The 26,878-nt window shown below is 42.9% G+C and overlaps 1 protein-coding gene across 2 annotated transcripts in view; it reads left to right on the top strand.

Moving 5' to 3' along the window:
- SUCLG2 (succinate-CoA ligase GDP-forming subunit beta) overlaps positions 1-26,878 on the top strand; it is a 322,226-nt gene that overhangs the window by 277,324 nt on the left and 18,024 nt on the right. For both annotated transcript variants that reach the window (XM_053299291.1, XM_053299290.1), the window contains one exon: positions 22,855-22,975. In XM_053299291.1, the coding sequence (XP_053155266.1) occupies positions 22,855-22,975 (121 nt within the window). The remainder of the gene's footprint in view (positions 1-22,854; positions 22,976-26,878) is intronic.

The raw sequence follows: 26,878 nt of genomic DNA, 5'->3' as shown, positions 1-26,878 counted from the left end.
GCAACAGCTCTTTTTCAATTCCTATTCTTTTTTATATGGCCTTCTGGGATTTTTCTTAGGGTCCACATCAAACAAGGCCCTGAGCCATTTTGGAAGGGCGATATACAAATCAAATTATAAATAAATAAATAAATAAATAAATAAATAAATAAATAAATAAATAAGGCATATGGGTTGCTTACACCGTAACATCACTGTTGAATTCCATTTCCCAGCACTACTTACTCCATTTTACTGAAACTGCTTTCCTCTTGAGATTTTCCAAAACCCAAGACTGGGCATTTTCCTGAGGCAATGCAAAACATTTTGACAAATACTTGACAGCCTGTGAGAGAAAAATATTTATGATGTTGCATATGGGGCCAATGTGAAGGGAGGTATAAAATACATTTTTAAAAATTAAACTAACTTAAAACGAGTTTTAAAATTGATATTCTTCTGTAACAATATCCTTTGGGGATTTGAGGATTGTTCCCTGCTCTGGTTCTGCAGATCAGACAGGTCGCCTTAAAAAAGTCTACATGTTTTAACTTGATCCTCTCACCTTTGTTACATCCATAGACTGCGTGCACAGTGTGAGGAAGAGGTCTTCTGTGTGTCTGCTACCCCCATTCCTGGCTTCAGTGTATTTAGTGTAAGATGGGAATGAGGGGTGTGTGTGTTCGTGTGTGTGTGTATTATACACACATAGACATTTGATGCTTACTTTCCACTGAATGCATGGAAGTTGTGGAGGGGCCAGTGGGCATGATCCTGCTCCTCCCATCCATGCATTCAGCCTACATATATAATGAAATTGAGAATAGGGCTCTTGTGGCAGTTGAATTATTAACAAAGTTATCGTCTGACCCCTTAAACGTAGTTAAAATAAAGTAAATCCCCCTTTACAACTGAGATATTAGTGCACAGTAGAAGGCTTGCTTGTACAAACAGCCTTTTGTATACACAAACACCTGATCAGGATTCTGCTGAGTGTAGGGAAGAGATCCAGATGTAAATCCAGAGATTTGCTTTCCATGTGCATAAGCACTAGAGACTGCTGAGTGAGGGTAAAATGACATGTGCATGAAAGAGATGCTAATCAGTGTTGATCATATAAACATAAATACTGCAACATGCTTATGATCAGCTAATGTGACCCATATGGTCAATGTATATTGCAGGTTAGGGTGCACTTTCCAGACTACCTTGTAGTGTAAATGGAATTGCAATTTCCAGTCCACCTTGCAATGCAAAGGAAATGCAAATCCCTATCAAATACTAGGATCTGCTTCACCCAATTGTAACCTGTATGTTGTGTGCAACCTTTTATTTGCACTAATTCATCAAATAAAATAGCACGCACATGTAGATGCATCAGTTTTTATATCTGTTGCAGATTTGAACCAGAACATTTCATCTGCAATGTGACTTGTTTTAAAACTGCCCTACAAATTTACAAATATTATAGCTTCAAATTGGCGGTGATAAAAGGACTTCAAACTCATTACCAAGCCTGTGAGCCATCTAGTTGAGCCCATAATATGAATTCTGAAGTTAGCACTTTAGTTGTATGAATGTTATTACTGATCATTAATTTTTAAACTGTCACAGTTATTCAATTTTTAAAAAATCAAATTAGTTTTATACAACCCTGCAGAAGATAAAAATGAACATTCCTCTTCTAAAACTTTACTCAAATGGATGGCCTTTAATATACTCAGCAAGTAGGCTGGCAGTCCTGCAAGGACAAAGATTATTTGCTGGGATTTTTTCAGTCTAGGTGAAAGTGGACATGGGGAATTATTGACTGGATATAATGCAATCTGCTTCTTTTTTTAATTCTGAGCCTAAAGTAATAGTGCCTTGCTTTGCTGTGGTAGTCTGTAACCAATGCACTTTAGTCCCTAACCCCATTAAAAGAATTGTCAGGACTTCTATGTATCCTTTTAATTATCACCACACAAAAATGGTTTGCTATTTAGGATAAAATGTGAGCCCTGACACTGTACATCATCCATGAAAGCATACCATGTAGCCCACTTTGCACTGACATACATTGAGGTCGTTCTCATGACCTTTGCTGCAGGGCTGGAGGGAAGGCAGGATCTTAGCTCTGCCGTCTCCCAACATGAGCGGCAGCCCACTCCAGTTCCGCACGGGCCCACATGGTTGGCATAGTGATGGACTCCCATGCTGGGATCAGGAGGAGGAGGTTCTTCCGCATCCCAGAGTGCACCACACCAGCAGCAGAGTGGCTGCTCTCAGTGAAGCAGTGGATCTGCTCTATACGGCCATTCCTTCCCCCCGACTCGCCGCCTAAAGTGGCAGCGGTCTGGGGAGAAGCCCAGCTACCTGGTGGCCCCTCGCACACGATAGCCTGCCGAGGTAGAACGAACTGTCAGTTTTTTCTACCTCAGTTAAAAGTCAGGTAGAGAATTTGGACTCCACGGGTAGGAAACAGTGAGAATTGGAGGGCTCCCACTGCTCCAGATGACATGAGCTGCCTAGGGTAACCCAGGCAGCTCATTTCATTGAAACACACACACAGAGAGCTTACTGCTTGGACAGCCTTTGTCTGAAAGAACAAACACTGTTTTCGGGAAGAGTACTGGCAACATTGGGGACAGGTTAGTCGACAAGTCATACTGCTGTCTGTCTGTCTGCCCGCACGCTGTAAGTGTGAAAAAAGCTATTGTTTCATGGCATAAATTGCAACACCATCATAATGTGTTTATACCTTTTCTAATGTCACAAGATGCTAGTGTAAGGGGACTTATCAGCAATCCTACTTTCTCCATCTGTCATAACTGGAGGATAGTATCGCACACTATAAGCCTCTCCTTTTAATCAATGTACTTCCAGTGGCGGGGGGGGGGGGACATCCCTAAGTTGCTTCCCATGCTTTTATTGTTGTTGTTAACAGCTGCATGCTCCGCTGTATAAATATGTCTCATGGGAGAAGTATTAATACATATTGTTACAAGATTTAGATATTCTTAGGAAATCGAAGTAACACAGTGCTATCAGAAACTTTTTCAAGGGGTTTCTTTCAAGACATGGTTTTAGACATGGGAGAAAGATGGTGGCACTCATTGGTATCATGAAAATACTAAAAGCTGTCACTTTTGTGTTCCAGGACCCTTACAATACAATTCCATGCATGTCTACTCAGAAGTAGGTCGCATTGAGTTCCTTAGGCCTCTCTCCAGGGAATTGTGTAGGATTGCAGCATTAGTGTATGAACTGAGATGTAAAGTTTTTGATTCAGTGGTGTGTAATGACTCAAATAATACAACAAGTGAACAAAACAAAAATGCATTAAATACCCCCAAGATTAGACTAACTCTCTCTTGATGACTATATTTTTAATGTTAAAAGAACAGATTTGTAATTCCAGGGTTTGCATGTTTGAATAACAAATGCAATGCAACACTCCTGACATCATGTTTTTGTATGTTAATTACTCTTCATTTCATTTCGAATCTCCCTTTCAGAAGTTTTTGTCTATCAATTAAAAAGTGGCTTGACCTAGATAGGAGTTACTGAGGAGCTGAATTTTATGCTACACAGGGAATAAATGTCAAAGACATTTCTCAGGTGACAAAATGCTAAAACTCCCAAATCTCTCCATAGCTGGTGACTAACTGTTCCTCGTCTGTTTTTATTCTGGTGGGTGGGTATCAAAAGTAAATGTTTTGACGGATGCAGAAAATGAATATAGCATATATTTAGTGAATGTTGTTAAACATGGAATGAAGTTGCTTCAGGGTGAGGTTTTGGTGTTCCCTTGCTGTGTATTCTTCTTAAAGTATAGTACTTAATCAGTACCCTAAGGAAAATATGGAACTCTGCCTATAAAGAGATTGCAATAAAGGTCAGCCAAAAAGGAAAGAAAGTTAACATTTTGCATAACTGTAATGTTCAGAATGTAAGAGTAGGAGGATGAAGAGAATGGCTTTTGCTTTCTAAGCTATATTTCAAAGTAAGGGTCAGCAAAACCAGCCCCTAGAATACTGCAGTAAAATTTCTTCAGCCCAACGTGAAGGATAGATTTTGGTAGAAATTCTTTCATATCCCCCTCTTAAGCCTTGGACATTAACACTATCATCAGCAAATGCAGAATTTAATGAGGTCATTCACACAACTGAAAATTGGGTGGGGAAAGTGTCCTACCCAGGTTTGGGAGCTGTGTGTGCTCCTAATTTTCAGTTATGTGGGAGCAAACCACTAGGTAGGAGGAGGGAGAAGTGACTGTGGAATCAAGGTAGGAAGAAAAGCTGGGGAGGACAGTGCTGTCCTATCCAGCTTTCATACCCAGTATTTGACCAAGGTAGGAGGAAAAGCTCAGGGTAGGCAAACTTGGCTCTCTCTATTGTAGTATATTGCAATAAACTCTGGGATAATTTTATGAAAGGCGATGTATAAATCTAACAGTAAATAAAGCAAGCATTGGTTAGCAGCAGATTTCCTGGTGCAATTCAAGGTGCTGGTTCTTATCATTAGAACCCTACACAGCTTAAGGCCAGAGTACCTGAGGGGCCTCCTTCTCCCTTATGAATCTGCCCAACCCATTAGATGCTGGTGGTAATGCAGGAGTAAGCCTTCTCTGTGGTTGCTCCCAACGCTGAACTTCCCTCCCCAGAGAGATACGTTTGGTCCTATCACTGTGTGTATTTAAAAGGAAATAGAAGACCACCTTATTTATTCAAGGCTTTTAGATCCACTCATAGACTTTCTCTTAGCTTTTTGGCCTGCTGCTCTGGATTTTATTTTATTTTTAATTCATTGTTTAATATTGATTTTTGTTTATCTTTTGTGTTAGCCGCTTTTAGCTCCTTTGTGGGGATTTAGCAGGTGTTTTCTAAGGCTTTTTAGTTAATAAATACAGGCTAGTTAATGCAATTAATATAATTCCCTATTTCTAATATATTAATGTTGGATACAACACTTTACATTGGCAGAAGACAGTGGATTCCCCCTCCCCCAGCAATGTTCAAAAGCTAGGGACTACGTTATTTCAGAAGATTATTGTACTCTTCAAGTGGTTAAAGTCACTCAGCCCTTAGCTTTGTAACACCACATAAAACATGATGAAATTGTGCAGAAACGTACCCTCTGTCACAACCTATTGGTAAAATGCTAGAGAAATATGCAGCCTGTTGTGTCACATTGCTTAAATTATTCCTAGAAAGAGGTGCTTTCTTCTCACCACCACCACTTTCATTTTTCAGGCCTAATTTTCTTACATATCATTGGAGCTCACATACATTTTAAAGGTGTCATGGACAAATGACTGAGAACCATGTAGCCTTTTGTTACATTGCTTAAATAGGGAATGAATTGAATGGAGGCTTTTAATGTTTTATTTTTGCATTTACCCTAAACTGTGAATACAAATAAGAAACTGAGAGAAATATTGTCTATGGTATTCACCTTTCTGAATCTCAGAAAGCTGTTGCAAACGATGACTCCGGTTTCTTCATTTCCCCCCCTTCGCATTGGCAAGGTGCTGCCATTCAGTACCAACCCTGTCTGCAAACAAATGTAGCAGTACTGTATCTTCTCTACTTTCCCTCTCTGCCTCCCGACAAAAGACTCGGGGCAAAGATGTCCTGTAAACAAGGCAAGAGCATTGAGCGTGGCTGCCAGTATGTGAGGAGTCTTGCTAGAAAACAGATATTGACACGGATGTGATGAGTAATGTTGACAGGTGCCACTTGGCTGCACACCATGTTCATTCTGAACTTCATGATGGCAAAGGGGGATAACCCTTTAGCCTTTTAGCTACAGGACTAGAAGCCTCTGGCAATTTGGCTAAAGGAAACTTGCCTTCAGATGTTATCGCTAGAAGTCCCGTGATACGCATCCCAGCAGCCATGATTATATTGAGCCTTCTAATCACTGCACTGATTATACCAATTATACGGCAGGGTACTGATTATACCATGCTGAGCAGGGACTGTGGCTCACATACTAGTCAGCTCATTATGAGGTTTGCCTGGTACTGCAGCCAAGTAGGAAAATAAGCTATTAATTCTTGAGTCTCTCCCCATAACATGACCACTTTGGGGAAAGAGGGCAAATTAGAGAGAGGGAAAATGTTTCATTGCGACCCAAGCTGGGCAGTCCCAGTTTATAGCCAACTCATGCCTTACTACAGGATATGATGGAATCTGTCTGCACTGGAAACAAAGTCATGTATCTCAGGGAAGTGACTTGTTAGCGTATTTTTCTTCTGAACAGCAGCATTTCCGCATCATTTGTTTGACCGGTGATGCCATGACACAACTGTGTTTTGGTTTTTTCCCTTGCACTGCTCTGGAATTGTTAGAAGAAGAAAACAATTGTGAGCTAACCACTCAAAAAGCCATTAAATGTTTATATTAAGCGATTTAAAGGAACTTGTGACATGTGTGCCAAGTAGCCTGGAAATGTCAGCCTTCAAAGAGTGAGCAATGCGGGTGGAAAGTTAAGTTTTTATTGTTTGTATTTTTTGAAAAATTGAATAAAGGAGATTTTTTCAAAAGTCATGAAATGTGAATAAAATCACAAGGTGTGATAACTTGAACAAACAGCATGGTAAGCCTAAATTCCATTTCAGTTGTGTTTTGGAGGCTGAGTCCAGACAAAATGGGAAACCAGAGGTCCCTTCACCTCCGGTTTCCTAACCCGAACGGCTAAACTTGGGGAAATGGAATTTGCAGAGGAAAGGTACCTGCGGTTTCCCTCGCCAAACTCCACTCAGCCTTTGGTGGAATTTCACCACTGCAAACTCCATTTCTGTGGTGCCAGCGCAACATTTGAAAGCTGGCACTACAGTTTGGGCCTGACAAGACTGGATTTGAGGAAGGAAGCTCCTCCCTCACTCCAGCCCAATTTGCTGTGCGGGCTGTCCTTCTGTCAAGCCCATACAGCCAGCTCCCCCACCTCTCTGCAGTCTCGCGAGAGGAGAGCTGGTCTTGTGGTAGCAAGCATGACTTGTCCCCTTAGCTAAGGAGGGTCTGCCCTGGTTGCATATGAAAGGGAGACTAGAAGTGTGAGCACTGTAAGATATTCCCCTCAGGGGATGGAGCCGCTCTGGGAAGAGCAGAAGGTTCCAAGTTCCCTCTCTGGCTTCTCAAAGATAGGGCTGAAAGAGATTCCTGCCTGCAACCTTGGAGAAGCCACTGCCAGTCTGTGAAGATAATACTGAGCTAGATAGACCAATGGTCTGACTCAGTATATGGCAGATTCCTATGTGCTTCCTATGTTCCTATGAGGCCCCTCTCCTCAATGGCTGAACGCAGACGGAAAAGCAGGGGGAGAGAGGCACAGAACCATGGGTCCATTGGATCCATGGCTCCATGCTACGTCTGAACTTGGCCATAATGTTGCTGTTACATCTTCAGTCATTAGAACAAAAAACAGAGGTGGAGAGCTTTGAATTGTGAACCAGTGCTGGTGTGAGGTTAAGATGCCTTTCCCTATTCCATTTCTTTAACACTTTCTTTGACCAACTAAGTGAATATATGGTTTGTATTCTTAAATAAAATTTAAAAGTATTTATGAAGTGTCCCTCCTGAAAACAAACTAATATATAAAATCTACTTTTAAGGAACACATTTCAGGAACATATTTATTTATTAAAACCGATATTATTGTGTTTCGGTCTCCGTATATCCCACAGTGCACCGCACAATGAGCATGATGTGTTGGGGGATTCCTCCAGGAGTAAGACACTCTAGGCGCCCAATTCTATGTACTCTTGGGCTGAGCGCAGATCACACTTGAAGCAGCATGGATCACTGGCGGCCAGGACGACGAGTGCGGTGCATTGGGGGAATCTCCCAAGAGGCACTCTAGTGTCTGTGTACGCTCGGACTGCGTGCAACCCAGGCATACACACAACCCTGGCTAAAGACCAGGGCAAAAAAAAGGGGGGGGGGTTAGGTGGTGCTGGTATCAGGAGTGATCCCAGCACTGCACACAAGCAGCCTAACCCAGGCTGGGCTGCCATAGCATGAGTTAGGCTGCTTGTGTGAATTGCCTTACTATTTCTAGGACAATACACATATATGGAGACTGTCAACTTTGTAGGTCAGGGGAGAAAATGATCTTTCGTGTATAATGTACTGGTATATTTTACAATATTTCTTTGTAACTCCTGGAATATGTTTATTCTATTTAAAATAATTTTTAATCCAAATAAAACAACTGGCCCTGTCCACCATGATACAAAATAAGAGCAGGCACATGCGCCATTCTGCCCAGCATACACACATAAAGTGGGACACCCAAACTGCCCCTAATCACATGGTTCTACTATTACTTAGTATTAGAACCATGTGATTAAGGGTGTTTGAAAATTTTACACTGGGTAGAACATGTGCATCCTCACTTTTAATTGCATGATGTACACGGCCATTTTGATATATCATTCAAACTATCCCAAGAGCATCTTGTGTCTCATGAGGGCCTGCATAGATGTTACTTCAGCCACTGAGGCCCTGCTCCATGTCCCAACTAAGCAAGATGTGTTCCATCTTGTTTGTCTTAGCAGCACTGTAGAGCCAGAAGGGGTGACTTAGAGGGGCCTTTTCTGTGATTGTGTTGTGTTTCCATACTCCTCATAGAGCATCTATTATATTAATTCTCGTAGACATGCCTCTGTGGGGATGCATCCCGGCAACCCAGCGGATTGGCTGGGCAGCGGATGCACCGGATTGGCTGGGCAAGGGAAGTGGTCGCTTAGGGAGGAAAAGAAAAGAAGGAAAGCGGGCAAGCAGAGAGGAGAACTGAATGGACTGGGGTGGGGGAGGGGGGAAGCTGTGGGGAGAGAAAGCGTGGAGCCTGGGTGGGCAGAGACACAGAAATGGCTGGCTGCTTCGGAAGACGGTCTCTAGAGGGAGGGCCATGCAGGAAGGAGCCAGCTGAATGCTTGGCTGCCCAAGGAGGTGGTGGCAACAGTCAGCGGGGAAAACACAAGCAGCCTAGAAAGCTGCGGGGTGGGGCGGAAGAATAAGAGAGAGAAAATGAGAGAGAAAGGGGGGGAAATGGAGGAGGGAGCAAGCTGGGGCAGAAGGCTGGGGGGAGGGAACTGGGGCAGAAGGCTTGGGGGGAGAATGGACTGGGGCAGAAGGCTTGGGGGGAGCGGACTGGGGCAGAAGGCTTGGGGGGAGAGCGGACTGGGGCAGAAGGCTTGGGGGGAGAGCGGACTGGGGCTGAAGGCAGGGGGGGAGAGCAGACTGGGGCTGAAGGCTGGGGGGAGTGTACTGCGGAGGCAAGTGGTGGGCCGCGGAGCCGGTACTTGGCCCGGCCTGCCCGCGGAGGCCAGGCAGCGGTGGGCCCAGCTTGCCCGTGGAAGCCAGGTGGCGGGCCACAGAGGCCAGCTTGCCCATGGTGGCAAGGCGCCCGTGGGAGGCCAGGGCGGGAGGGAACCGGGTGGCGAAACTTCCCTGTTCGCCACCTGGGAGGAGGAGCAGCGGCGGCGGGGCCCTTTGCGGCCACCCGCCACCTGGTAAGGCCTGTGGCAGCAGAGGTAAAGAACTCAGTGCGGGGAGGAGGGAGGGCAGGAGAGAGTGGGGCAGGAGGAAGGCGCGCAGGGGAGAGACAGAGCGAGCGGGAGAGGCGCGCGGGGGAGAGAGACAGAGCGAGCGGGAGTGGCGCGCGGGGATGAGAGACAGAGCGAGCGGGAGAGGCGCACGGGGGTGAGAGACAGAGCGAGCGGGAGAGGCGCGCGGGGAGAGAGACAGAGCGAGCGGGAGAGGCGCGCGGGGGAGAGAGAGAGAGAGCGGGAGAGGCGCGCGGGGGAGAGAGAGAGAGAGACGCGGGGGAGAGAGACAGAGCAAGCGAGAGAGGCGCGGGGGGGAGACAGAGCAAGCGAGAGAGGCGCGGTGGGGGGAGAGACAGAGCGAGCAAGAGAACTGTTGTGGGTGGGGACAGAGTGAGTGAGACAGCTGTGGGAGGACCAGCCAAACAAATTTTCCCAAATAACCCCAAAAAGGAAGTGAACTACCGCACAGATGCTCTGTGCGGGTTCAGCTAGTACAATCTTTCTTCCACATGTTCATTCAACAGACTGAATGTTTTCTGTGTTGAACTGGTTACTTGAGTGGTCCAACGTATACCCTGATCACTAGTCAGTCTTTTGCTGACCTGAGTGGAATTAGCTCCCCTCAATAGGGACGGATCAGAAAGCTGAGTTTTTGTGTTGAGCCACTAAAATGATCAGTTGACATAAACTTAACCAGACGTGACTGACCATATCTACCCAGTTTAAAAAGAATGAGGGAGATGACCATGTGAATTTACCTTGTATGTTGATTTCTAAGTTGATTTCTTTTAAACTTACAAGGTAAGTTCACAATTTCTTTGGACTTTGCAAATCTATTCTAAAGAAGTGAAACAGATGGGGTTTTTTTCTTTTTGCTTCATAAAACCTCATTCATTTTATATTCCCTTCCCACACTGACTTTATACTGTCCTCTAGTGGAAGACTTAAGCAGTTGCTCTATTATTGTTAGCTTAAATCTCTTATGTTCATCAGATAGATTGATGCTGAGACTGTTTCCAGTGGGACTGCTAAAAAAAATCTGCAAGCAGATTCTTATTCTGCATAGGTCATAATTCTCATTATGACCATAACAACAATACCTTTGCTTCAAACATAGCCATTTAGTCACCATGTTAATTTGACTTCTCTGTCTCTGGGGCCACTTTGGCAGTTACATCTTTCTGAACGAAGTGGAAGGTAAATATCTTTCATGACGGTGAAAGAGTTAAGTAGAGCTTGTCTGCCTTGTGTGGGGGGGGGGGATTGTTGAACAAATGCATTGAGATACCTGGAGGTGTAAAAAGGTTTTGTCAGATTTCAATCACAGCAGGCTTGAGGCAAGTTCTCTGCCAATATGTAGCTTTTAATTCACTGCAGACATGGCTTTACTGACAGTTGCTGAGCAGCTTGTTTCAGCTAAAATAAATGGATCAAGCTACAGAGCAACAGATTACAGCAAGGGCAGACAGCGATATCAGTAATTTTAGAATATTGTTTATAACAGAAGGGTCTTTTTTTCCTTGTGGTGTTTTCTGATGGAGACATCTGACACCAGCAGCAGATGAAAAACTAACCCAGAAGATTAGCTTTTCCTACTGCTGCAAGATTAGATAACATTTAATTTGTCTTCAGTAGAAGTATCTCATAAAGGGAACATTAGCAGAGGCTTTGATTCTTGGGATCTAAGGACTCCTGTTAATTAGCCCCCTCAATTACTTTCCACTCTGTGTGTGTGAAAGAGCGAGTGAGAGAGCTGGAGAAGAGATTTGTTTTTAAAATTATTTCTCCACTTTGCACTGAGAAAAGCCATTGTGTTTTCAGAGAGGTCTTTATTTCAACTTAATGTTTTCCAATAAAACGTATCAAAGATTATATCAAGGCTTGCAGTTTCTCATCTCTTTAGTTTAAGCCAGTGTTTATGTTGCTTTGTGAATTAATCAGCATGTCTGGCATTGTGGTCCAGAAATGGCTGGGGTTGTGCTTTCACTTGGCAATACTAATTCTGTTCTTCTCCATGTGCTGCTAAGAATAAATGTATGTCATGGCTGTGAAGGGATAATGCGCACCAGTGTTTGATGTTTTCTAGGAACATTAAAAAAAAATTGAACACTCATATACTGCATCTACCTCCATATAGAAATGTGTTTACTCATCGTATATACAACATTCATTTTGCTGGTATAGGATTCAAAGGATACCTGCTAGACAAGATTGCTGCTGCGGCAGACAGCCAGACGTCCGGTATATAGATTTCTAAATGAGTTCTCTGCGTGGTAGGGCTTTCTTGTTTCTCCTCTTAATAAACAGCAGCAACTATACCAGCACATGATATCAAGATACTGTAGTTGGTTTTGCAAGTTCAGAGTATTTTATACATTTTAAAAAAGGCATGTCAGCAAGTGTTAATGGGTTAATCAAGATAATTGATTAAAAGTATTTTAAATCAACTAAGAGACATTCTTGGTTAATCAAGTAACAGGTTTTTTAACTTTAAAAATGTTTTTAGTATAATTTTTATAAAAAATTAAAGGTGAAGTGCATCATCTCTTCGAAGATGGGGTCTGCTGCAACATATACATGCATAATCTGAAACAATTTCCCCCCCTTCAAATAATGGTTTTAGTCAAGTGAAGATTTAATCAGTGAATTAGATGTTACTAAAAACTCATTAATCAACTCAGTTTTTTGTAATCATGTAGCAACTCTAATAGAAATACCAGTTCCTGAATTCCATGGCTTTTGCACATGTTAGTGTCACTCGTGTGACCAAGAAATGGAATCCAACACGTCTGTGAAGTTGGCTTTATTCTCAGTGGTGCTTATTCAAGATCTATAGGGCAAAATAAAAATATAGGAAGCTGCCTTCTGAGTCAGACCTCTGGCTCATCTAGCTCAATGTTGTCTACATTGACTGGCAACGACTGTGCAGGGCTCAGACCAGGATCTATGCCAGCCCTATCTGGAGATGCCAGGGATTGAATATGGGACAGTCTGCATGCAAATTGCATACTCTTCTACTGAGCCTCATCAACAGGCTGTAATATTGTGAGAGGTACAAACCATCCTGGGAAGCTGGGAGAACCAGGGACAGGAAGAAAGTTAATCATCCATACCAGGGGTGGTCCTAATTACCCTTGTTTGAATTTCTTCCATATTCATGAATGGCTGCCACTTATTTCTATGTGAAAAAGTAACCCCCTCCATCTGGTGACACAACTGAAGTAGTGGGGAAACAGCCATGCTTCTGGCATGGAAAGAGAGGCCTTGTAAGAACCACAACGATCCTCTATGTGAACATATGAAACTGAATCAGGCCATTGGTCCACCACTTGTCAGAAGCTCTCTAAGGATTTCTGTAGATTTCTCAGTCTTGAAGCCTGAGACCTGGATCTTCTACATTAAAAGCATGTGCTCTACTCACTGAGCTATGGCACGTCACAGTGCCTTGAGACACTTTGGCACCCCCCCAGGTGCCCCTGCAATATGGGGTCTTTCTGGGCTCTCCCCACAAATGATTGGCATTTTGCTAGTTCCATTTAAAAAATCAAACTCCACGTTCTTCAAATCAGCCATACGGAAGTACTCCACAATAATACAGCTGAAGTCAGTGAAGCACTTAAGAACCACACTGCTGAATCAGAACAAGTGTTTATCTAATCCATCATTCTGTTTCCACTGGTGGCTGACAATATGCCCTCAGGATGCTCACAAATAGTAGGAAAGCAATATACTTTCCCTGCTGTTTGCCCACTTGCCAATCAGTGCAGGCAGTACTGAGCTAGATGGACCAATGATCCAACTATATAAGGCAGCTCCCCATTTTCCTGTGGCCCTATTTCTTACTTCCCTCGATTGTGAAAAACATCCGTTTAGTTCTTCCCTCTGTTTCCTACTTTTTAGCCAGTGACCAATCCAGCTGGGTTTTGAAGGTCAAGGGCATGAAACGGCATGGGCATTCTGTAATGCAGAATTCAGTGAATTAACATAAGAACAGCCCTGCTGGATCAGGCCCAAGGACCATCTACTCCAGCATCCTGTTTCACAGAGTGGCCCACCAGATGCCTCTGGGGAGCCCACAGACAAGAGGTATCTGCATGGCCTCTCTCTTGCTGTTGCTCCCCTGCAACTGGTATTGAGAGGAATCGTGCCTCTGAGGCTGGAGATGGCCCACAGCCATCAGACTAGAAGCCATTGATAAACCTGCCCACCATGAATTTTTCTAAGCCCCTTTTAAAGCCATCCAAGCTGGGGGCCATCACCACATTCCATGGCAAGGAATTCCATAGATTAATTATGCACTGTGTGAAAAAGTATTTCCTCTTGTCAGTCCTAAATTTCCCGACCTTCAGTTTCATGGGGTGACCCCTGCTTCTAGTGTTGTGAGAGAGGGAGAAAAATTTCTCTCTGTCTACCCTCTCCACTACATGCATAATTTTATATACTTTGATCATGTCTCCCCTTAGTTCGCTCTTTTCCAAGGTAAAGTGCCCCAGATGCTGTAGCCTTGCCTCATAAGGAAGGTGCTCCAGGCCCTTGACCATCTTGGTTGCCCTCTTCTGCATGTTTTCCAGTTCTACAATATCCTTCTTAAGATATGGTGACCAAAGCTGTACCCAGTACTCCAGATGTGGCCACCCCATAGATTTGTATAAAGGCATTATAATATTAGCTATTTTATTTTCAACCCCCCTCCTAATAATTCCTAGCATAGAGTTAGCTTTTTTCACAGCTGCCGCACACTGAGACGACACTTTCAATGAGCTGTCCACCACAACCCCAAGATCTCTCTCCTGGTCAGTCACCGACAGCTCAGAGCCCATCAGAGTATGTGTGAAGTTGGTGTTTTTTGCCCCAATCTGCATCACTTGATACTTGCTTACATTGAACCGCATTTGCCATTCTGTAGCCTAGTCTGCCATTTTGGAGAGATCTTTTTGGAGTTCCTCAAAATCCATTGTGGATTTCACTACCCTAAAAAGTTTAGTGTCATCTGCAAATCTGGCCACTTCACTGGTCACCCCAACTTCTAGATCTTTTATGAACAAGTTAAAGTTAAATTAATGGTCGACGTTTGCTATACATAGCCGATCCTCCTTTATATAATTCCTGGAGTGCCTAGAAGAGAACCAGCAACAACATGTATTTCAAGAGGGAGGGAGAGATGGGAGATTAAAGCTCCCCTGGGCACAGAGTAAGTTGAACAGTTTGGATATGCACAGTTCTACACCCATGATAAATATCCCCACCTTTGGACTAGTACCCTTTCTTTGCTTGTAGCACGTTGAAAGGCACTCACAGAAGGCCTCTTTAGATTGCTCACTATAGTTCCTACCTCTTTTCAGCAAGCTGTTCATGGGCAGAGATCAGGAAGTTCCATTCCACCTACAACACATGCACATACCCAGGTTTGCAATGGTGTGAAAAATACCTCATGACACAGTGAGAGCATGAAGAAGACCCTGGTTCAAAACTTGCATCAGCCACAAAATGACTAGGCTACCTTAGACAATATTCTCAATCCCACCCCCACCCCAAATCTGTAATATGGGGATAATAATGACCTGTTTGCAGTAGATTTCTGAGATAAAGTTTCTTAATCACTCTGAAAACTCAACTTGTGCTAGATGTTCCTGACACAGTGATGTAAGTTGACTGGTAAGAATGTTACTGTGTGGGATGAATGTGAATGAATCTATAAATCTCCCTGTTGTAAAAGATCTTAGGGTTCCTCCTAGCCCTACGCTTCTATCTACTCCATGCTATTCTAGTCTGGCTGATACTGAAGATATATAGCCTTCTGCTGGATGGGTTGTGTGAGGTTGTTGTAAAATGCTGACAGTCCTCATGTAGCACCTATTTCCCAACATTAATCCTTAGTATTGATGAGTTGTGCATTGGCCACAGAAGTGGAGATGATGTCTTTACATATTAGCATTAGCTCTTGCCTTCAGCAAAAAGGCCATTGCTTCCTTTGATGGATATTTCATGTCTGCTGTGTCAGTAAAAGCAAACAGTTACCGGACAAAGATGCTTGCATCTATACTTCCTCCTAAAAGGCTACTTGAAACATAAAGCTCTGTCTTGCAAGGCAATGAAGTTAGGTGGAAATGTTAATCATTAATATGCCATTCGAGGCAATCTTTCTCATATGCCGGCACGGCACTCTGTTCTCCATGCACTTTTTATGTTCAGTGTGCTTCAGATGCAGGGTATGTTAATGAGGGCTTGTTTGCAATATGCAGTGGGTGGTTTTTCTTTTTCCCCACTGAACACTTTTTCAGTCTCCTTCTTCTGTGCACACAAAAATACTGGCATAAACTCCTTTGTTGGAATACATCCCTGGAATGTTAACACTGTTTTTATGGAAAGCAAAATCCATTTAGGGGAGCAAAGGAACAATAAACAATGTTCACCCATTTTTAACAGAGTTTATAACTAAATCTCTTTACTGTTCATACTGCTCATTTGGCTTATTTATAAGATTACAATAAAGCCCAAGATTAAATTCTCCACCAGATTCAGTTTCTTATTGATTGAACTCATTCAGGCTCCTCTCTCATTTAAAGTGTGTGTGTGTGTGTGTGTGTGTGTGTGTGTGTGTGTGTGTGTGTATTAAATCCAAGCGCACACGTGTCAATTGTCCCAGCACCAAATCTAATTTCCCCTGATTTTTAGTTTATATTATTTTTTGGTATAGCTGGCAATGGATTGGAGGAACTGATTAGAATTCAGCTTGAAACCTGAAAAGCAGATCCTTAAATAAGGGTGCCTACATTAGGAATTAAAATATCTATATTGGGCATAAAATCCTCTTCTTATCTTTAATGATGTAAACACATTTTCTTAAGTTAATGTGCCATGTGGCTGCTACAGTTCTTACTGTTTTAGAAACATGTTTAGAATATGTTTTAGAAAAGGAGATTATTAGCTGTTGTGTTTGCCACAGAATTCCTTCAGTGTCAAGGTAGTATTTCTGTATTTGCATACTGTACATACTAAACTAGACAAACTAAACATGTGGTCACTGCTGAAAATGGTGGCAGCATGTTCATTATTATTATTTAGAATACATAGACATACACCCATACAGAGCTTTCTGTGCCACAGTCACTCACTGACCACAGTCACTCACTGACCCAGAGCAGACCATGAAAGATAGACACATGCTGTTTTACAAGTAGGGTCCAGACCTCTCCCAGAAAATCCCAGAAAAATGTATGTATTTGCCAGAAAATGTGGGGAAACACTTCCATGGAAATGCATGGAGAACGATGCCTTCCAACAAAGTTTGGCAGTATTATTTGGTACTGTTTGAGACGGAGAGACCAGACTTTCACTGAATTATGAAGCAACAAACAAGCTACACTTTTTCAGTTCATTGCATTTCAATCCATGTCAGATTTCCATGAAAATCACTTAGGAAATAGAAAAGTATGAAACTATTTAAATGCTGGAAATCTAAATACAGTGTTCTAAAACACACAAACCTCTCTGGAAATCAGCTTGCAGGGAGAGTGTATGGTCTTTTTGTCATGCAAGACAAATGTTTGCAAACTGCAAGCCCCATTTTACTAGCGTGTATATTCTTGTCAATAAAAGGTTCACAAGCAGTTTACAAAGATAAATGAAAAAATGTTTCCCTGTCTCAAAGGGGCTCACAATCTAACAATAATCACATTTATAAAACCACGTATATGAGAGGGAGAGAGAGAGAGAGGGGAAAATATGCCATGCTGGGTTGTATAGGAACAATTGTTATCCACCTACTAAATATAAAAGAAAAACCACTTGAAAGGTGCTTTTTTGCCTAGTTCGCAGGGATAGCCCCACTCCCCCAATAATAAGAAGTAGAACTTAGACTGTTCAGTGATGTGACAGACCTTTCCTGCCACCCCACAGGCAGCAGCTATGATGTAGAGTGGAATGTGGGGTGGAGAGATGCAGAATATTGTGATGTGATATAATGCAAGGTGAGTTCAACTAGATGTGTGGCTAAAACTGAATGTTTAGTATACCATCTAGTTTCGCCCTAACTGTTCTTGCCTTCTAAGGGGAAAATATCTGGGAGGTATAACAGTTGTTAAGCAAGCCCTACATTTAAAGTTCATTAGCACTAGCACATTGAAAAGTCTTGTGCACTCAAGAAAGGCCCTTCTCATTTGTTGGTGCCAGGCTTTGGAATGCCCTCCCAATGGACATCTCTTCAGTTTCCATCTTTGCTTTTAAGAAGCAAGTAAAGATCTCGCTGTTCAACCTGCTCTTTGTCCTCTGAGAGGTGTTGGTTTTTTGCTGTTGTTGCTGCTTTTGTGAGCTGTATTTTATTGTTTTATTAGTTGTGGGTTTTTTTAATTTTTATAGATTTCTATGGCTATTCTTAATATTCATGTTGTAAACCATGTTGAAAGTTGGTATGCAAATTTAATGATAAATAAATAAATTACTCTGCCACAGTAGGACCTTGGTAATTCTGTAGAGAGAATATGAAGGTGCTATGATTATCAATATTTTGATGTCTATCCCATCTCATGGAGGTATGGGGTTTGTTTGTAAATGTGAACCTTTGAACTTGCTTTATAGTAAGTCAGTTCATCTAGCTTAGTATTGGCCGCCTTTTGGACGTAACATGGAGGTATGTTGGTAAATATGAACCTATGAAGCTGCCTTATAGAAAGATAGATCATTAATCCATTTAACTAAGAATAGCTCTGCTGGATCAGGCACAAGGCCATCTAGTCCAGCACCCTGTTTCACACAGTGGCTTACCAGATGCCTCTGGGGAGCCCACAGGTAAGAGTTATCTACATGCCCTCTCCTGCTGTTGTTCCCCTGCAACTGGTATTGAGAGGCATTTGTTTAAGGGCATTATAATATTAGCAGTTTTATTTTCAACCCCCTTCCTAATTATTCCTAGCATGGAATTAGCCTTTTTCACAGCTGCCATGCACTGAGACGACACTTTCACTGAGCTGTCCACCATGACCCAAGATCTCGCTCCTGGTCAGTCACCGACAGCTCAGATCCCATCAGCATATATGTGAAGTTGGTGGGGAGTTTTGCCCCAATCTGCATCACTACACTTGCTTACATTGAACCACATTTGCCATTTTGTAGCCCAGTCTGCCAGTTTGGAGAGATCTTTTTGGAGTTCCTCACAATCCGTTGTGTATTTCACTACCCTAAAAAGCTTAGTGTCATCTACAAATTTGGCCACTTCACTGGTCACTCCAACTTCTAGATCGTTTATGAACAAGTCAAAGAGCATTGGTCCCAGTACCGATACCTGAGGTACTCCACTTCCTACCTACCTCCATTGTGAAAACTGTCTATTCCTACTCTCTGTTTCCTGTCCTTCAACCAATTACCAATCCACACATGAACCTGTCCCCTTATTCAATGACTGCTATGTTTACTCAAGAGCCTTTGGTGGGGAACTTTATCAAAAGCTTTTTGGAAGTCCAAGTATACTTTGTCATCCGGATCACCTTTTTCCACATGCTTGTTGACACTCTCAAAGAACTCCAAAAGGTTAGTGAGGCAAGACTTTCCCTTGCAGAAGCCATACTGGTTCTACCTCAAAAAGTCCTGTTCTTCTATATGTTTAACAATTTTGTCCTTAAGTATGCTTTCCATCCTTTTAGCTGGCACCAAAGTTAAGCTGACTGGCCTGTAATTTTCCAGATCCTCCCTGGATCCCTTCTTGAAAATTGGAGTCACATTGACTACTTTCCAGTCCTCTGGTACAGAGCCTGATTGTAGGGACAAGTTATATATGTTTGCTAGAAGATCAACAATTTCACATTTGAGTTCCTTCAGAACTCTTGAGTGGATGCCATCTGGCCCTGGCAATTTGTTAATTTTTAGTTTTTCAAGACAGTTTAGAACATCTAGCTTAGTACTGGCCACCTTTTGGATGTAACACGGAATCCGCCCCCTCCCATCTTCATTCAAGAGACCTCCCTCTCTGCTATCTCGATGATTGCAGAGAGGAGGGGAAACTGGCTGCCGTGGCTTCATTCTTTACTGAAGGACAGCCCCGGCAGCCAATAGCAGCCAGAGTGAGGGAAGAGCTTCCTCCATCAACTCCAGTTGCAAAAGTGGGCGACTGCAGTGCCAGCATTCGGACTGGCACCGCAGAGTTGGAGGTCCAGGCAGCGGACTTTACTACAAACCGAAGGTACAAAACATAGCTCAGGGAGGAAAACTGTGGGTCCATTTAAAAACAAAACTGTGGTTGCCCACATTTGGACATGCAGTTTCTGAAACCAGAAAGGTCCCTTCATCTCCAGTTTTCTGTAACGTGCAAATGCGGCCATTATCTACACTGTCTGGCAGTATCTCTTGGGTTTCATACAGGTTTTTCTTTGACCCTACCAGGAGATGCCAGAAATTGAATGTGGGACCTTTTTCAATGAACTTCAGTTTCATCCCCAATGAGAAAACTACATAATCTGGAAAGAGATGGGGGGGGGTGTCGTGTGTGTGTGTGCGTAAATCACCTTCTTTGTGATTATCTTTTAAATGCCTTAAAGTCAAATAGGACTGTGTCACTTATTTAATTGTGAGCTAGGTACAGAAATTTCAGTTCCTTGAAGTTGATGGAGAGGCCTTTTTCTGATGGGACTTATCAATTAATCTGCTGTAATGAATTCTCTATTCCTTTCCTCTCCTTGTTAATTATAGAGGATTTTCTTACCCCTATTTGTCAAGTTAGGACAAGTATATTACCTCTCTCTCCGTGCTCTTTGAATATGGAATATGTGCCCGTGGTTTCATTAAAAATACACATGCTAAATGTTGAGGCTCGGATGATTGTTCAGATGAAGGGCTGACTAGAGAAAATAAAGTTGTCAAGACTTCCTGTTTTCTTATTTGCCACACAGAAGATTTGCTGTTTCTGTCAAAAAATGTTGTCGCTAACCCATAATCAAATATAACTCACATATTATATTTTTGCCTAAGAACAGACTCTAATAGCTGCCATGCAATTTTTTTTATTTTACTAGTAAAACAACTTGCAGTTTGCAAGTGTTCCTCCAGTGAAAGCAGTTCTGTGGGGGTGGCAAGGGCAGGGGAAAATGCCTTTCAAAAGTGGTGAATGCCACCACTGGCATCCTTTGGGAAGCCCAGGAGGTTGACCCACAGGGAGCCTGCCCTGCCACTCAGCTGGCCTCCATGCAGTAGAGCAGCCATTGGAGTGGTCGGCTCAGTGACTGAGTGCATGCTGACAACTCATATGGCTGCTGCAAATCCACAGAAGTCAACTGAATGGCAAGGATGGGGCAGCCTCCCCACAAGATGCTGGGTTGGCCTCCAGGTTGGCCTCCTCCATCCTTCCCACAGGGTGCCAAGTACCAGTAGTGGCAAAATTCGCCACTGTTTCAAGGTATTCCCCACCACCCTGTCGCCACTGCCCCAAAACAACAACAGTAGCAACAACAAATATTTATATTCTGCTTTTCAACAAAAGTTTCCAAAGCGGTTTACATAGAGAGTGAGTGTGTGAGTGAATGAATGAATGAATGAGCTGGATCCCTGTCCCAAAGGGCTCACAATCTAAAAAGAAACTTAAGATAACAATGAGCAGTTGCAGTGCCTATGAAGTGTGGGATGATAGGATTTGGGTGTTTGTGTGCCGTGCTAACAAGAGTAATGTGTTGGGATTAGATTTCCTTGTGGCATTTTGCTGTAGCCAGTGAGGCAAGGAAGTATGAACATATAAAGCTGCCTTACATTGAGCCAGACCATTGTGGTATCTAGGTCAACATGTCTACATTAACTGGTAGTGGCCCTATCCATACCCAGCACAGCATCCCTCCAGTGGCTGTTGCTGGCATCTGCCTTTCTTTCTTTTTAAGATTGTGAACCCTTTGTGGACAGGGAGCCTTTTTATTTGTTTGGTTATCTATCTATCTAAACCACTGTGGGAACTTTTGTTGAAAAGCAGTATATAAATATTTGTAGGAGTAGTAATCGTCGTAGTGCCTCTAGGGTTTCTTTCACAGCTGTGCCTGGAGATGCCAAGAGTTGTATCTGGGATATTCCACATGGAGTGCATGCCTTCTGCCACTGAGCTGTTGAAACTAACGGGTGACATTTCTGCATAATCGCACATAATCAGCCACATTTTCACACTGGCACAGTACCCTTACAACCCCCCCCCTTTAATACAGATATCTGTGCATTGACATAGGAATGAGAAAAGTTCCCTGTCCCAAAAGGTACTATTTTCAAAAGGAGTCAATCTCAAAAGGAGATGGACCAGCAACAACCACTGAGAGGAGGAATGCTGTGCAGGAGCAGTTGCTCTCCCTTGCCAAATATAATTGAGCTCCCACTTTAAAAGGTGCCCCTTTGCCCCATTAGCAGAGGCCTGTTGGATGAATCTTTGACACTGCAATTATATAGCAAGTGTGTCAAGCCCCAAGAGAAATAAAAGGGTGGCGGGGGATAAGCCTTTTAAAAATATTTGCAAGACAGGGCAGCTGGAGGACAGAAGGAACTGTATGACTAATTGTGGCACACAGTATCTAATAGATGTCCATGATATTTGTGCAATCCCATTCCATAAAGCAATCACAGTAGCAATAAATGCACAATCTGGAGAAAGTAATGCATTTTTGCAGATACTAAATATTGTCCTTTTAAATGTTGAAAATGCATATATTCCCACAACCCAAGTAATGCATATTGTGCAACAAATGAGAGACAGTTTGGCATACTATCAAAAATGGATTATGTGGAAGGCCTCCTAGAGTCAGTTTTCCCAGAGCAATCTTAAATCACAAGGCATGGTTGAGTTACTTATTGTCATTCACAAAGTACAATCTATAAGGCTTTAAATCATTACTTCGTGCATCTTCATCATAATTCACTGATGCATCATTATTATCACCTTATACACACAGAGGTAGAAGTATTTGGCTTACTCACAGCTTCCCAGTTTGTCCTCACCTGAGCCCAGAACTCCCAAATTTGAATCCAACACCACAGGCTTAATATAACTCAGCAGGCATTTGCATGCCATGACACTTTGAAATGTTATGCTGGCACTTGGAAATCTCTGGATCGGAAGTCTGGTTGTATAAAATTTAGGAATTCAGTTGCTGATCCATGCCAGCTTTCATTGGATCAATCAAAGTTCATTCCCTTTCAACAGCAACTAGAATCATTCAAAATTAAGCTGCTGCTACTACTACTATTTATTCAGTAGCTTAATCTATTCATACCATTTATTCAACAACTTAATAATGTATTTGACTGCTTAATCTCTCTGTTTTGTTTTATGCATTAGTTTTTTTGACCAGGTAACAATATGTTGATTTCTCTCCCTTCACCCCCAGGTTGAAGCCATCCTGGTCAATATATTTGGTGGCATTGTGAACTGCGCCATTATAGCAAATGGCATCACCAAAGCCTGCCGAGAGCTTGAACTGAAGGTGCCTCTAGTGGTCAGACTTGAAGGTAAGTGATGGGTCAGTTCTTGACTTGGTCAGTTTTGCAGGAGTCCTTTGCTTCCGTTGACTTATTTTCTAATGTATACCTGAATAGGAAGGTTTAGGTAGTTAAAATGAAATAAGTGTGCAAACTGTTTGATCAGCCACCTGTGACTATATGCTGCTGCCCATTGACCGCTTCGGCCTTGGTTCCAAGACTCCTCACCTAGCCAACACTTTTGCAAGTTGCCTGCTCCTTCCATCAGTTGAATGCTTCCCTTTTCATTCTCCCCTGTTTTCCTGAGCAGCTCTTTTACCAAGTTGGTACATAAAAGGGAAGGCTCTTCCACCAACTCCTGCTGCAGAAATGCTTTACAAAATGCTAATGGTGATGGCAAACCTTCCTCTTCTTTCTGCCAATGAGCTTATCAGCTGTTTGGAGAGTTCTGTCTGTGTCCTTATGCTTGCTACATCTGCCAGGCATTTTGGGGTCCTTTTATACTCCCCTGATGCCATATGTCACAGAGAACAGTTGGCCGACACATGACTTAAGCCAGACTAAACATTGCAATGTATACACCAGGCCTGTTCAAATTTGCCCCCCCCAGCTGTTTTTGGACTACACTTCCCATAATCCCCAGCCACAATGGCCAGTAGCCAGGGATTATGGGAGTTGTAGGCCAACATCTGCAGGAGGGCCGAAGTTGAGCAGCCCTGGTATTCACAAAGGATATAGGCAGCTTCCTTAAACATAGCTGGGCCACAAGTCTGTCAAAATCAGTATTGTCTACACTGACTGGCAGCATTCTTCAGGGTTTCAAATAGGAGACTTTCCCAGCCCTACCTGAAGATGCCAGATATTGTAGCAAGAACATTCTGCATGCAGGTTCCCTGCCACAGCTATGGTCCCTTCCCAAAGTGTGTATTTCCCTTGCTGACTGATCACAGATTGTAGTCACAAAGTGAGGAAGGAGCAATGCACAACTTCATGATTTCAGGATATGGGTCCAGCCATTATGGGGAGAGAGGGAGTTCGTGTAGGGACAGCTGAAACTATTGCCATTGGGCTCTTACCCTCCCAGAATTGTCTCCTGGATTTGAAGCCATACTGAGAAGATAAAGAGATCACAGAAACCCAGATAAGAAACCTGCTTTCTGTTCTGCTGGCACCATCAATTTCATATGTCCTTTCATCACCCATTATTCTACCAAGAAAACAATATGGCTCTGTAGTCACCAGGAGTCAACACCGACTCGACGGCACAATCTTTGCTTTTGTTCATTACACATTGGGTGCAGAGTGATGCTCATTGGTTGAGAACAGACTTGACAACTCAGATCATAGACCTTGGTCCAGAGATGTGTTTATAGTTGAAGAAAGAAGCAGGGTTCCCAGTTTTATGTAATTTTTGCTTTGTAAGCCACCTTGAGGGAACTTGAAATCAAAAGGCAGTAAAATTTCCTAAATAAATAAACAAATAAACTAAACACATGATTGCTGTTGATGGCAGCCACATGTATATTTTAACAGCTAGTTCCAGCCACAGTTCTACTGCTGAAGCTATGTGGGGATGGCCCTCTAAACTATCAGGGTTAGAAATAGGGGTGTGGAAGCCGGCTCTATTTGAGCCAGAGTTTGAATCGATCTGGCCTGTTTCACACAGTCCAAGTTCAAACTAGACCAGCCCCAGTTCTAAGAACTGGTTTGTGGGCCAGCTTGGGGATACTTGTGAAAGGGAATCCTTGAGGATTCCCCTTTACAGATAGAGGGGACATTCCTAATCTCTATACTAAGGGCACAGGGCAGGGGTGGAGAGAGAAAACAGCCTCTGTACTTTTAGAGGCTGCCACAGCGGAGGTGGCAGAGAACCATCGGAGGGAGCAGGGGGCGGGGGCAGGGGCTCCTCTAAGCCCTCCGCCGGCCTCCCAAATGACAGCCCAGTCCAACTGTGACCTGGTTCAAGCCTGTGCACACGCAGGCCATTTGCATCAGCCACACTTTCTCAGCAGGTAATCCCTGCCTTAATATAGCGACCATAATACTGGCCTACCTTACAGGATTGTTGCAAGGATTGCTAAGATAATCAAGTGAAGTGCTTTGAGCACTTAGAAAAAATCTTGTGCTATATTATTCTTTTTGAAACTATTTAATGTACAGCTCTTTGGGTTACATTCTGCACAGCACCTGGGACACTGTTGGTATCAAATAAATGTTAAAACAGCAGTAGAAATATCTACTGCTATTACTTGCTTGCATTTCCCCCACTATGGCTTTTGAGCCATGCAGAGAGCTGCCAGGGTTCAGCTGAGGTGTTGCTGAATGTATTGCAGAGTCAGGTAAAAAGAGACTTTTCCAATCTGTGGACACTGAAGAGGATGAGGCAAAAGGTTAGGTGACCTCAAGCTAATCCAAGAAGTAGAGATGCTACTGAACCTTTGAGATGGCAGATCATGGAGAGGAGGGGAAGATACTGAACAACTTTTCCCCCCTGGCCCTTGGTGGATGTGGAGAGATGCACAGCTACTACTTACTTTTCCTCGCCAATCTAGTAGGGCAGGGTCCACAAGCACATTTCGCAGAGTAATTATTGGATAACTTCTGCAAAAATTATAAATGTTACCTAGAGATCATAGAGTGAACGGGGACCATGCTTGTGGTATCAAGCATGACTTGTCCCCTTAGCTAAGGAGGGTCTGCCCTGGTTGCATATGAATGGGAGACTAGAAGTGTGAACACTGTAAGATATTCCCCTTAGGGAATGGAGCCACTCTGGGAAGAGCAGAAGGTTTCAAGTTCCCTCTCTGGCATCTCCAAGATAGGGCTGAGAGAGATTCCTGCCTGCAGCCTTGGAGAAGCTGCTTCCAGTCCGTGAAGACAATACTGAGCAAGGTAGACCAATGGTCTGACTCAGTATATGGCAGCTTCCTATGTTCCTATCCCTTCACTGAAAAAGATGTTTTCCATTTAAGTAGCTTAAACACCTTGTTGCGTCTAGATTTTTCATTTGGCTTACTATATTTATAGCCTGGAATCGTGTGTCCGCACTCGCCCACAAGCTTCTTAATCATTCGCCAAGCAGTAGACATTTTGTTTCTTTAATCTTCCCACAATGTTGATCCTCCATCCCAGCCCCTTAATCACATTTGTTGCTCTTTGAACTCTCACCAGGCAATAAAAAATAAAGCTTACTTTGAATTAATAATGCCATAATTTTGTTTAAGAAGCCAAGGATGCTGCCCAAAGACATTAAAAAATAGTTGAAATAATTTTGTGTCATAAGAGGGTGAAAAAGGGGTCTAGTGCATTTTGTGTTTTTCCATTTGGTCTGTCCTCCCAACAGAAGGTTCATGATTATTCCCATAAATCTTAACAGATTTCTGGCCTGCAGTTGAAAGGCTCTTTGCCCAAATGCAATGTATTACAAATGTCTTGATGAGTAAAGTTTTAATCAGTCAGATCTGTCTTGATTTAGCAGGATTTTCAGGACAAATCTTTGTTCTCAGCTGTATAATAATTACAAGCTGTTTTACCAGTGGATAAAGAAAGGATTACTCTCCCGTTTGAAAATGGTAACTTTATAATTACATGTATTTACTTGCTTGATAAGAGAGGGGAGAGAGAGAGAGAGAGAGAGAGAGAGAGCACAAACGTGCACACACTAACTAAAAGGGAAGTTGTTGGGTGTGTTTTTTTTGGAGCAGGAACATATGAAATAATCACGAGTTCTGCATTTTAACTTTTAACTTACGATGCTGATTTTGTTGGGAAAGTTTAGCCTCTTTTTAACTTAATGTTCAGTTTTAAAATTCTGCTAGGAATAGTTAAAAGTACTGGATTGAAGTCACCACATTTGAAGCTACTGGATTGTCATACTACATATATAGGCAGGAATCGTGAGACCACACTTGCCCACAAGCTTCTTAATCATTG

The sequence above is a fragment of the Hemicordylus capensis genome, chromosome 2, assembly GCF_027244095.1.
Source record: "Hemicordylus capensis ecotype Gifberg chromosome 2, rHemCap1.1.pri, whole genome shotgun sequence".
Taxonomy (NCBI): domain Eukaryota; kingdom Metazoa; phylum Chordata; class Lepidosauria; order Squamata; family Cordylidae; genus Hemicordylus; species Hemicordylus capensis.
This window is presented reverse-complemented; position numbering and strand designations above follow the sequence as displayed.